The 13,582-nt window shown below is 36.7% G+C and overlaps 1 protein-coding gene across 1 annotated transcript in view; it reads left to right on the plus strand.

Annotated features, from left to right (window-relative positions):
* The window catches only part of ADAM10 (ADAM metallopeptidase domain 10), a 107,935-nt gene that overhangs the window by 39,829 nt on the left and 54,524 nt on the right, over positions 1–13,582 (plus strand). The window contains exons 4-5 of the mRNA XM_061182073.1: positions 90–248; positions 13,242–13,342. Coding sequence (XP_061038056.1) covers positions 90–248; positions 13,242–13,342 — 260 coding nt within the window. The remainder of the gene's footprint in view (positions 1–89; positions 249–13,241; positions 13,343–13,582) is intronic.

The raw sequence follows: 13,582 nt of genomic DNA on the forward strand, positions 1-13,582 counted from the left end.
CAGTACATAAGAATGGCTTTATAAAGGAGAATGAATTTAACATTCATGTGCAAATCAAATTTTTAAGAGTTTGTGGCTTTCATTAATAGGTGAAGAAGGAAGTTTTAGCCATGGGTCTGTTATTGATGGAAGATTTGAAGGATTCATTCAGACTCGTGGTGGCACATTTTATGTTGAGCCAGCAGAGAGATATATTAAAGACCGCACTCTGCCATTTCACTCTGTCATTTATCATGAAGATGATATTAGTAAGTACTTAAATTTTGCAAAGAGTATATAAATAGTTAAAACTATGTGGAGATAAATGAAACCTGAGCTGTTTTCTTTCCTAAGCTATTAATCAGGCTAGAAAATAGTTTCACAACTAAAATCTCAATTAAAGAATAGATCTATATAGTTGAGACAGTATCATTGTCAGTCTGTGCCAGTACTACTTTGTTGATATGCTACAACCAATTCTATTTGAACTATGAATCAACCAACTCTGATTGAACTGGAAATTCTATATTGTGATATCATCCAGTTATTTAATGCTGTAACACCTTTGTGTGTGTGGCCTACCGAAGCATCATCTTCTTATGGAAATTTCAGTGTGGATATTTGCATAGTATTTAAAGAATATTTTAGATCTTTTTGTAATTTCTAAGCCTTTTGAGTATTTCTTTTTGGAATCTTGAAATGACTTCCGATTTATCTTTATGGATTTTGTTCTTGACCGTGGTCTTTATATGATGGTAATTTGTTGGGAGAGTTCTTTTTCTGTGTTTTAAGAGTAGAAAATGTATTTAGACTTCCCCTTTTCATTCTACCATTGTCTGTATATCCATAGTAATTTAATCACGAGAATGCTGTAATGAAATGACCCAGAAATACATTCCTCTAATTCACAGGCCTCTTGAATACTCATATTTTATTTTTGACTGTAGTTAAGAGTAGTCTATCAATTTTTGCCTATTTTCCTTATTTGGCAGCTTCCAGGCTTCATTTTCCTTTCTACATATAGAAATTTGTTGTCAGTAATTTCGTTCTCACCCCTGGTAATGTACTGGAGAGTCTTAACAATGTTGACTTCTTGCTCTATCAGCTCTGACAGTTTCTGTACTTAAGTCTGTCCAACTGCTTGTCATCTCTAATGCTCGATTACTATAGAAAATAGCATAATTATTCTAGATAGAATACATTTATGATTTTGGCTACTTATTACATCATAAATTCGTTAATGCTACTTGTGCATATTTTTGCTCATCCCTATTTGATTCCTTTTCCGATTTCCCCTCCTGGTATTTTAGACTCTCCTCAAGCTCCAAGCTACAGTCTTCCTTCACAAGCTAGAGTATGAATTCCTTTGCCTTCCTTTCTTTCTGCCAGTAGAATTATCATCTACTTCATTTGTATGTTACTTTGTAATTTTCTGAGTAATTTAATCATTTTGCAGGTTTACCTCCCCTACCAGGGTGTGTAAGTTCTCCAACTGCAGTTTCTGTTTCTTTTGCTCCTTTAGCATTTCAGATATCATTTATCTCTGCAGCAGTTTCTTCACTGATACTTAATAAAGTCCTGCAACATTTTCCCTATAATGTTTTCTCAAAATCAACAAGACCTTTGGGAAAGAAAGGAGAGGAAGAAATGATTGACAGATTTTGAACTGATGATTTCCTTCCCATGATATTGTAATCAAACGTTTTCCTTTGCTTTGTATTTCTTATAAGTATCTTCAACTGTGTTTGTTCTGCCTTTTATGATTTCTGTTGTTTTGTCTTCTCTCATTTCCTTTCTTCTCTTATCTACTTGTATGTAGTTTAAGAATGTTCTGCTCTTTTTTCATACTTCTGTTTCTTCCTCATCATATAATTGCATTTCTTTCACTTTGCATCTTATAGTAACTTTCAAATATATCCCTTTATTTCACCCTTTTCTTTTTCCCCAAAGGTGATGAGTTAGCTTGCAGAATCAGTGACATTGGATGCAACTTAGTTTTCTGTTCCTTTTGGCATTTAACTTTACCATTGATTTCAGTGCTTAACTCTTACTTGTCTTGATAAACATATATTCATGGTAGGGAGATCTTTTCATGTTCTGCTTGTTATTACATGCCAGTAGTGGTATTAGAGCTTAAAAACAGCAATGTTTAGAGTGATTTTGTTTGTAACTTCTTCTGGTAAATGGAAATGTAATGATATGAGGATAAGAGTATGGGAAGCAATTGCCTTAAACAGAATTTTTAATGCTTGCAGATTTAGACAATTACTTTGGAAAAACTATCTGAAAATCTGTCAAGTTAACTACAAAAGGAAAGCACCCATGTATTAACCATTTAGTTTTTAAATAGTTGCTCTAGTTTAGATTCTAGACCAAGGGTTGGCAGACTTTTTCTGTAAAGGTCCAGATAGTAAATAATTTGTCTTTGTGGGCCATATTTGCTCTGTTGCAGCTGAATTCTGCCATTGTAATATGAAAACAGCAATAGGAAATATGTAAATGAACGAGCATGGCTATGTTCCAATAAAACTTACTGACACTTAAATTTGAATTTCATGTATCTTAACATGACACAAAATATTATTCTTTTAATTTTTTCCCACCATTTGAAAATGTAAAAACCATCTTTAGCTTTCAGGCTAAACAAAAGGACTCATTTATCTAGCAGGCTGTTGTTTGCTTACCCCTCTTCTAGAGGATGGCTAGATAAATTTACTTTTTTTTTAATTGAAATATAGTTGACATACAATATTATGTTAGCTTCAGGTGTACAACATAGTGACCTGACATTTAAATACATTATGAAATGATCACCACGATAAGTCAGTAACATCTGTCACCATACAAAATTATTACAGTATTATTGACTGTATTCCTTATGCTGTATGTTACCTCTCCACAACTTAACTTATTTTATAATTGGAAGTTTGTGCCTTTTAATCTCCTTGACTTATTTTGCCCAGTCTCCTACTCCCCTTCCCTTTGGCAACCACTGGTTTGTTCTCTGTATCTATGAGTCAGTTTCTGTTTTGTTTTCATTTTTTTTTTTTTTTAAGATTCCACATGTAAGTGAAACCACATGGTATTTGTCTAGATTAAATTTACTTTTAATTGGCCCTTTAACCTCTCTGTATAGAATACCTAAGGTTCTAATAGTATTAGTAGTAGTACAAGTAGTTATTACTCTTTGATGTATAACCAGCACCATATAAAGTTCTTTGCTTACATTATTTTGTTTAATCTTCACAATAACCCTATGAGGTATATAGGCACACATATTATCCCTACTTTATAGATGAGGAAACTAAGCCTTAGAAAACTTATGTCACTTGATTGTGGATCTCATGTTCTTAACCATGTGTCTTCTGCTTCACTCCTGGAAGAAAGCTGTAAATTCTCACTGCCATTATTCCAAGGATTTCTGGGTCTTTTCTGAAATCTGTAAGCCTCCCTGAAATCACACATTTGCATCTATTGCTGTTTAGAGCCAAATTCTTTCCCTAACATATCTAGCAATGGATGCTTTATTTCACAACTAATTAAAAGGGAGAGGATGTCCCTTTATTATTCAATAATAATATTATTATTATTTTAATATAATTTGCTTAAGTGCCAATAATTTATTTTTACAGCTGAAGTACTGCATGGCTGTTTAGATCATTGTGTATATACCTGAGTGAATTTAGTGTCCCTGTATTTGTTATTTTCAGCGGAAGCAAATGACAGGGGAGGCACGCCAACTTTGGATAGGATCCTGATGAGAATTTGGCTACCCTCCTCTTAATACTGTTTTTGCAACTCTAAGCATGAATATATGAAACCACCATGGAAAATGATACTGATATTCTGGAGAACCTTAGGGAATGGCTTCTGAGGCTGTACCAGAACATAGAGACAGTTTTCAGTGAAAATATTTAATAACTTCTAGATGCTTTGATATCCAGTTAGATGTGAAGGTGATAACTACATGTAGTTGTCAGCTTAAAATTCATACTTGTTCAATTCCATACTTAGGTGGTAAAAAACACTCTCTTCTAGGACATAGAAGTGTGAACAATTATGACAGGGTAAGAACACCATTTAGTCCTCTGCCTCTTGGCCCAGTTTATTTTAAAGAAACTGGGAAAAACATTGTCCCATAAACTATACTGCTAGTCTTAGTAATATGAATAGCTTTTAGGAATGACTGACTGTATGATTGCTTGGAATCATTATTACAATCATCATTGTAAATAGTGGACCTTTGCACCCTTTTGTATACTACCTTTCTGAGAGGCAAAGGTCTAAGTAATTTTCCCATGCTGTACTTATGAAGAAATATTTTGTTTCTGAATTAAAAGATATTTTAAGTAAATACATGAAGCCACAGAGTAAGAGTGTTTAGGTTTATTCTTTCACTTCAGATTATTTATTTTTCTTTGGGCGGTATAGGAAAGCCCAAGGAGCTTGAATTTGCCTGTGCCTCATAAGTATTGTATCAATAGTAGGTTACTCTTACTTTCAGCCTGTGTGCTAGCTGTAACTGTACTTATCGCTTCTTTCTCTTGTGCTTCAATGGGAAGACCCCTTATTTCTTGTTCTGAAAAATTGAGACTGTTAAATTTTACTTAACCAGTTCAAGGTGAAGTCCTCCTTCCGGTAGAAGCCTCTTCATTTGTGAAACTTCAGGATATTGCTTTTAATGAACCTTAAAAAAAATCAGTTTCATATTGTGTTTTTGAAGTTGTGGGTGTAAGTGAGTTTTGTCATAGTCACTAAGACTTCCAACTCCTTTTGTGTCACTGTTAGTGGAAAGGAGGGACAAAGTATAGAAGGAAAAGAGGAAAGGAAGAATTGAATTGGAAAGTATTGATAATGACTAGCATTGTTCAAATCTGACATTGTTAGATTGTCACATTTTCCTTCCAGAGGTACCAGGAAATTCTGAGGATTATCATGGAAAGTTTCTATATGTGCTTAAGGTCCAGTCTGAGCTTGGAAATGTGCTTATGTGCATGGAGTTGTGAAAAACTGTGGTAGACACTTGGAAAGATTAAGGAGTGGAGTGTTCTGATTGATAATTCAGTAGCAGAATGGCTTAAGACTATGATAGGAAGTGCCTATGACTTCAGAACTCCCATAGTGTATACAAGTTTATTGGTTAATCTCTATACTGTATGTTTTAATTCACATGTTTTACTTAGCATTGATGTTAAATACTTAATTTTCTTAAGCAAAGTGACAGTATTTAAAAGAAATATAAGAATTTAGTGGCATTGTTGACTCTGTTTTTGCTTTTTTTCCTGAGTTAATCTCTAGGGAAATATAATTTCTCCAAATAATTCACAGGCACAAATGAAGACAAGTTGAGAAGCCTGTGAGAAATGGTAGCTATTTGAAAAATATTTAATTAGAAATGTAAGATATTTAATTGGGAACACATTTAAAAAAACAGATTAAAAAGAGACAGTGAGGGGTTTAATTGTTTTTGCAGAATTTGGAGAAAATATGCCCAGCCCTTTCATATTATTCAATCACAGTTTATTTTGTTTTATTTATGTAAATAAGACTCAAGTTGAGAACACTTTAGATCAAGACATTTTCTGATTGGTTACCCTATATGTCGGGTTGGCCAAAAAATTCATTCAGGTTTTTCCGTAAGATGTTACAGAAAACCCAAATGAACTTTTTGGCCAACCCAATATATATTTGTGTATATATTTATTTAAAAACATAAATAGAAAATATTTTGGCTGCATAATGATCATTTCAGAAACATAAGATTATTTAAAAATAACGAAGCTCTTATATTGTAAAACAGCTTTAAAACTCATCCTAGAAAGTAAAATTATATTTGGAAATTTTGTTCTTTTTTTCCGAGAAATATCACCTCATGATTGTGTTTTGCAGTGTTTGAGACGTTTTTTGTTTTTTTTTTTTTTTTTTTTTTTTTTTTATAATAATCTTTCCCTTTAATTGAAATGTTTGATTTGTTTATTTTACATGTAATCACTGATATGGTCGTTTTGTTTTGTTTTTTAATACATTTATTTATTTATTTATTTATTTTTGGCTGTGTTGGGTCTTCGTTTCTGTGCAAGGGCTTTCTCTAGTTGTGGCAAGCGGGGGCCACTCTTCATCGCGGTGCGCGGGCCTCTCACTATCGCGGCCTCTCTTGTTGCGGAGCACAGGCTCCAGGCGCGCAGGCTCAGTCGTTGTGGCTCACGGGCCCAGTTGCTCCGTGGCATGTGGGATCTTCCCAGACCAGGGCACGAACCCGTGTCCCCTGCATTGGCAGGCGGATTCTCAACCACTGCGCCACCAGGGAAGCCCGAGACGTTTTTACAAACAGATTGAATAAGAAAATTAATTCATTGTACATCTGAATATTGCATTAAAGATGCAGTTTTTAATAAGTTGTCATTATACTGTCAAGTCATGTTTTGAGAGTTTGGAAAAAGTTTGTAGACATTTGATGTGGTAGTAAGAAGAATGAATTTGAAAGTTTTAAATTAAGGCTTCACAAGCATATGCATTTAAAAAATAGGGATTTTCTTTTGGGGGGCATTGTTTCTTCATCATACCTCATCAGCAAACTGTTCATGGAAAATAGAGTTTTCTGGAGTAGACCAGAAGATTGATGTAGTTCTGAATTCAATAGAATTCTGTAACTTTAGTACGATTGCAAAAGGGACTAGAATTAGTTCTAAACGCTAAGTTTGAAGATGATGGAAACTGAAGCCTAAAGAGTCTTAAGCAACTTGGGCAAGATATTTTCATGGCAAGGATCCATGTTTCCTGGCTTTTACTCCAGTACTTATTAGTTACATCGTAAGTTAGTAGAGACTTGTATAAAGGTGGCTAAAGTCAAGGGACTTAATGATGGTAAAGACAATTATTGTGAGGATTAAAAAAAAGATTAGGAGAAAGCTAAGGCTTTATTTTTGGTATCATTGTTGATTTTGCAGAAGTGTGGCTATCTTCCCTACTGAAAAATAGAGTAAATTTACATTTTAGGTTCAACTTTTATGAGTGATGAGTTATAGAAAAACTAGTAGAAGTAGCATTGAGTATATATGTGTGTATGTACTAGGGATAAGAGGCGCTAAAACTAGGTCTTTCGCATCTCTTCTAGCACAGTTCAATGCTTGACGTTTATGCTAGCGACCTTGTGAGTGTGCCTGAGGACATTGGTCTAGGACTTGGGCCCTGTAAAGAGCTGCTTTACTTTGTGATATCAGATTTATTATAAAAATGTTAAATTCTGTTCATGGTTTATAAATTTGGAGATTAGATCATCTCCATAAGCAATCTTGTTATCTTATATTTATATTCAAACATTAGACTAGGAATTCACTGATGTGGATTTTACTGCTTTCAGCAACTGTAGAGGCTTAGAATTGCTGGGGAAGGAAAAAATTGCCCTCTGCCCTTTTTAGGTTCTTCTAGGTGGTCTAAGAATTAAATTGACATGAGACAGATTAAAAGGAGAAAATCAAATTTAATTATGTATGTACGAGGTCTCCATCAGAAAAATGAGGCCCCAGTTAGGCAATTGAGGTTTATATGGCATTTGAGAGGAGAAGGGGCTAGGGGTTTGGTACTTCAAGGGGGAGGAAAAAAATTATAGGAAGATGGAAAAGCAAATGTTGGGTAAACAAATGTTTGCTCTGCCATGCAGGGACAAGGGGACACAGAGGACTTGGTCTCTGGGCCCTGCCAAGTTCCTCCTACCACACCTAGCCCATTATCTTTGTAGATCTCTCCGTTGATAGTGCTGTTCCTGAACCAAGCCCTTTATCTAAATTCTTCTAGGCAGTTAAAGGGCAGGTAAAAAGAAAGACTTCCTGAGTCTTCTGTTTCTTAAAAATAATCAGTCTAAAATAATCCTTATGCCAGAGAGAGACATTTTGGGGTGGCAGATTTTGTTCCCCTGCAGAATCATGGACTTAAAGGCAACCTTGTAGGGGACTTCCCTGGCAGTCTAGTGGTTAAGACTCTGCGCTTCCAATGCAGGGGGTGCGAGTTTGATCCCTGGTCGGGGAACTAAGATCCCACATGCTGCGTGGCACAGCCAAAAAATGAAAAAATATTTTTAAAAAGGTGACCTTGTAGATCAACTACTGACCTTGTAGTTAAAACTGTTGCAGAGTTTAATTCATTTGCTTAAGATCACACAAGTTAGTGGGAGACATGGTAAGGAAAAAGCACAAGAGGTAATGTGTCGGAACTGAGGCATGGCATTTGTATGAGAAAGTAGTTTGAAGGGAAATCAGGATGAAGTTTTAGAATAGCTTTGTGACCTTATACAAGTAAGTAACTTTACCTTTTCTGGGTGTCATTTTCTTCATGTTATAAAGTGAGTATGTAGATCATTAATACTTCTTATTTCTTCTAAAATTTGATGATTCCAAACTGCTTTTCCTCTAAAGCTGGAAATATTTTTGGTTTTTCTGATTATCAAATGACTATATAAAATAGACATTTTTGCTTGTGAATTAAGTAGAAGATGAAGTGTATCCACCACCGTTAGCATTTTGGTGAATAGCCCTTTAGGTCTTACTTATCATTTTTTTTTTCTTAATAAATTTATTTTATTTATTATTTGAGTGTCTAATCTGTACAAGACACTTTCAGATACATTGGATACAGTGATGAACAGGGCAAAGTTTCTGTACTAACGCACTTTACAGTCTCCTGATCAGAATAATAGAGCAACATTTCTCCTGTTGACCTGATACCCGTGATTCCCTTGGCCCCCAGCACTAACCTTTCTTAAAAAACAAGGGTGGGAAGGGACATGCCTGGACCAGCTCTGAGTTTGTTTCCTGGGAGAGCAGGGTTGTGAGTGCATCTTGAAAAGGGGACCATCTTTAGCTTACTGTCCTTCATACTATGCCCTTCTCTCCCTGCTCTCCCCACCCTCCCCAAACAGAGACTGGTTGTGGGGGATGGGGAAAGGGGCACTAGGGAGAAAGGGCCTCTGTCCACTGCAATTGGAAGAGGGAAGGGTATTTGGGGGCTGTTTGGCCCATCCGTCCATTCCTCCACACTCATCATCTCTCCTTAAAGAAAACAAAAAGTCTGCTCGTCTGTTTACTGTCTCAATGAATCCTTGTGGATTTTTGGCAACTTTGGGAGTCAGTGGCATTTTCATGGGCAAGGACCCAACCTACCTACCCTTCAGATACCTAACAAATCAACTTTTTGTACAGTGTCTGTGGAACCACTGTCTTTTAAATTCAATGAATATCATAAAAGTTGGGTCATTTGATTGAATTTAGTGATTCATAGTGTGTCATTGAAGGAATTACACCAAGTTTTGATGGTTAGCGAGTTATCTCATAGCTAAAGCTTTGGACTCTGCAGTCAAATGCCTAACCTGGCAGTCACTTTGAGGGAGGGATGGCTTGCTGGGAGTAGTGAGGAGGTAAAGTCTAGTCTAGTTAGTCTGTAGTGAGAAGTGGGTGTTTTATGCATCTGTTGGGCAGATGATCTGAACTGTAAATATTCCCCCTTCCTGGAGTGGATGATTCAGAGTTAACTAGAGCTATTTCCTGCTTGAGGTGGTATCACAATATATGTATTATTTATATCTGTGCTTCCTACAACAAAACAGAAGCAAGAGGTTGGCATGCAGAGGAACTGGAAGAAAGGCCGTAGATTTAAAGCTGATCTTTGTTTTAAATAGGCTGAATATTCTACGCCAATGACTCATTCTTTGTGAAAGAATATGCTGTTTGGCCTTTTCAGGGGAACTACAGTTGCATCCTATGATTTAGCATCTCAATGAGGGCTTATTCATTAGTTGAACAAAGGCTTTTTCTAGAAATGGGGATTATATTGTCAGTAATTTTAGAGGGAAAATGTCATTGTCCATTTTCATAGTTAATGTGGTGACCAGGGAAAATAGGCTCTTTTAGAAGTTTTGAAAGTATATGGGAAACATTTTATACTCGATTCCTTTTTTTCTATTGGGAGAGTTTTGTGCTGACAGATTTTGAAGCATATATAAAATTTATGATATATAAGATACAATTTACAAAGAAACAAAACACTCTAGTTCTTTTAAATATTCTAATTCTTGATGTTTCTTTTTTTTTTAAACAATTAATTAATTAATTAATTAAATTTTGGCTGCGTTGGGTCTTCGTTGCTGCACGAGGGCTTTCTCTAGTTGCGGCGAGCAGGGGCTACTCTTTGTTGTGGTGCGCGGGCTTCTCATTGCGGTGGCTTCTCTTGTGGACCACAGGCTCTAGGCACATGGGCTTCAGTAGTTGTGGCATGCAGGCTCAGTAGTTGTGGCTCACGGGCTCTAGAGTGTAGGCTCAGTAGTTGTGGCACATGGGCTTAGTTGCTCCGCGGCATGTGGGATCTTCCTAGACCAGGGCTCGAACCCGTGTCCCCTGCATTGGCAGGCGGATTCTTAACCACTGTGCCACCAGGGAAGTCCCTTGATGTTAATAATGTTTTCAATTATAGTGTACTATATAGATAATAGTTTTATTTTTTAATTCCCCTACACATTTATAAATAACAAGAGAGTTTCAGTAGTTTGACAAAAAATTTTGAAGGCCATGGAGCAGTTGTAATTTTCCCCATTGATTATTAAGATCACTTTGCATAGTTTCAGCTTGCATGGTCAGTTTTACTGCCTGTAATACTGTGGTAAAGCGGGGACTGCCTGAAGTTAAACAGTGAAATAGGATTGAGAAGGGACTCTGGAAATACATTATCATTGTCAGGTGGCATAAAGGAACTGCTTGAGGTTACAGATTATAATTTTTTTTTTTTAAAGATTTATTGATTGATTGATTGATTGCTATGTTGGGTCTTCGTTTCTGTGCTAGGGCTTTCTGTAGTTGCGGCAAGCGGGGGCCACTCTTCGTCGCGGTGCGCGGGCCTCTCACTATTGTGGCCTCTCTTGTTGCGGAGCGCAGGCTCCAGACGCGCAGGCTCAGTAGTTGTGGCTCACGGGCCCAGTTGCTCTGCGGCATGTGAGATCTTCCCAGACCAGGGCGCGAACCCGTGTCCCCTGCATTAGCAGGCAGATTCTCAACCACTGCGCCACCAGGGAAGCCCCCAGATTATAATTTTTGAATGAGAATAGTTATAGTTATCAGTTGCTTCTCCAGCCCCATTCAACTGGAGCGGTATAGGTAGAGAGCTGAATTTAAACAGGTTTTGGTGGAGAGTTGGGAAGGGGGTGGTGGCAAGGGAGTTTAAGGTAAATGCAGTGGAGTAATTATAATAATAATTGACTATGGGATTTAAGCTGAATAAGGAGAAAGAGAATATCCACTAGTGAACAGGGTGGTAGCATAGGTGGATTGAAGGGTTTTTGAGATGTCAAAGGATTGTTGGAGTCTAAAGGGAATGTTCTGAAAAGATGAGTGGTGGAAAGAAAGGATGAGGAAGTTGAGATTAAGAAGGGGTTTCAGAAATTGAAGTAGGAGAAGACAGTTGGAGAAAAGGTAGGATGAGTGTATTGGAAGGATCATCCCCATGAATGTTGAAATCACTAAGAATTATGATTGGGTGGTATCAGAGAGAGTGACAGTGAGTTAGGAGCTATAAATAAGGTAATAGAGGGAAGTAGTGAATTGGAGGCAGCAAAAACTTATAGTAAATTGGAGTACTTGATGGTGTAGTCTCATGACTATAAAAGCTGAGCCCCAATGAGAATAGTCCTGATGTTCCCAAGGCAGGAAATGGTAGATAGCTGTGAGTGTTTAGGTAAGTGAGGGTCAAGGGAATGTCTTCCTAAGAACAGGGAGAGTTCTGGGGTTCCCCCTTGATTTCTTTTTTTTTTTAAATAAATTTATTTATTTATTCATTTATTTACTTTTTGGCTGCATTGGGTCTTCGCTGCTGCACGCGGGTTTTCTCTAGTTGCTGAGAGTGGGGGCTACTCTGTTGTGGTACGCGGGCTTCTCATTGCGGTGGCTTCTCTTGTTGCGGAGCATGGGCTCTAGGTGTGCGGGCTTCAGTAGTTGTGGCGCACGGGCTTCAGTAGTTGTGGCTCGCGGGCTCTAGAGCGCAGGCTCAGTAGTTGTGGTGCACGGGCTTAATTTTTCCATGGCATGTGGGATCTTCCCGGACCAGGGCTCGAATCCGTGTCCCCTGCATTGGCAGGCGGATTCTTAACCTCTGCGCCACCAGAGAAGTCCCTAAGTCTATCATTTCTTCCACATTTATTGATTGGAATTTTACAGCTGTTGCAATCTTGACCTCTGGTAAAAACTAACGTTTAAATCAGAGCTGTTATATCAATGTAAGTAGGTTGTCCATAACCCCTACCACCTACCTGCCAGTTTAGATTTGTATTGTGATATTTAGTTAGTATTTCCAGTGAAATAGGTCACTAGTGTCCGCTTCAGGTTCTAGATTTACTTAAGAAACAGTGTTTCTAATTATAATTCTATGTATTATAAGTATATGCTACTTAAGGATGTTTCAGTGCTTCCCCTCTAACCCATGTCTCCATATTTTATTTTGATAGTTCTCTTAATTATGGGTAGTAGATTGAATTATAAAATATGTTCATGAACTAAGGAGAACCTTAACAAGGGAAGTATGTGAACTTTGAGAGAGTGGAATAAACTTAAATGACTACACTAAATTGAACAGCTGTCTGGAAATAGAAACAATTCAGTTAAGGCTAAATTAATCACTGTTTAATTATAAAGGGAAAACAAGTGATAATAAAATAGTTATTGCTTTGTAAAGCATTCACTTGAATTATACATTGAAGAAATTTAAACTCAGTCTGCTTTTACTATGCCATAGAGCATGTTTCTAGGTTACTTTCCCTTATGACTAGATTATATTCATTGAAGGAATTCAAACCAAATATGATATTATATTTGCCTAACTGTAGTTCAAATTGAGGTAGCTTTGTACATTTGCAGAATAAGAAATTTAATGTGTTTGAATGGAAGGTTATAAATTACAAAATGAAGTAAATTGCAGTGTTAAAATGCTCTATATATCTGAAGTGGGACAGGTTGGGAAAGTTAAACGCAGAATAAAGAATGATTATTGTTCTTTTTTAGAATTCACAAATCATTCATATGACAAAAACTTAGAGACCAATGATGTTGAAGGAGAACTTCAGAACCTGCCAGGTTTTAAAAGTAGAATGCCTAGCATAATGCCTTTCCCATTGGAGCCCAATAAGCATTTATGGCTTTCATTAATTATGACAGTTAAATTTTCATTTATAAGATAATTGGTAATACCTAAACATGTGACAGTAATAACATTTCTTCTTTGTGTTTTAGACTATCCCCATAAATATGGTCCACAGGGGGGCTGTGCAGATCATTCAGTATTTGAAAGGATGAGGAAGTACCAGATGACTGGTGTGGAAGAAGTAACACAGGTAAGGATTTTAATACAAACTTGTGTTTAAGAAATGGAAGTGAACTTGGGTATGTGTTTCTGCATTAAAAATGTATGTTCTAGGATTTCTAAAAGACTTATACTGCCGTTGGGAAATATTTATATTTTTTAATGCTCAAAGAGGCCAAGTAACTTGCTTATAATAAAGGTGTGATGCTGCGATTTGAGTACAAATCTGCATGACCCAAAAAACATAACGTGTCCAAAATATTCTCTTACG

This window comes from Eubalaena glacialis, chromosome 2, assembly GCF_028564815.1.
Source record: "Eubalaena glacialis isolate mEubGla1 chromosome 2, mEubGla1.1.hap2.+ XY, whole genome shotgun sequence".
NCBI classification, from domain to species: Eukaryota; Metazoa; Chordata; class Mammalia; order Artiodactyla; family Balaenidae; genus Eubalaena; species Eubalaena glacialis.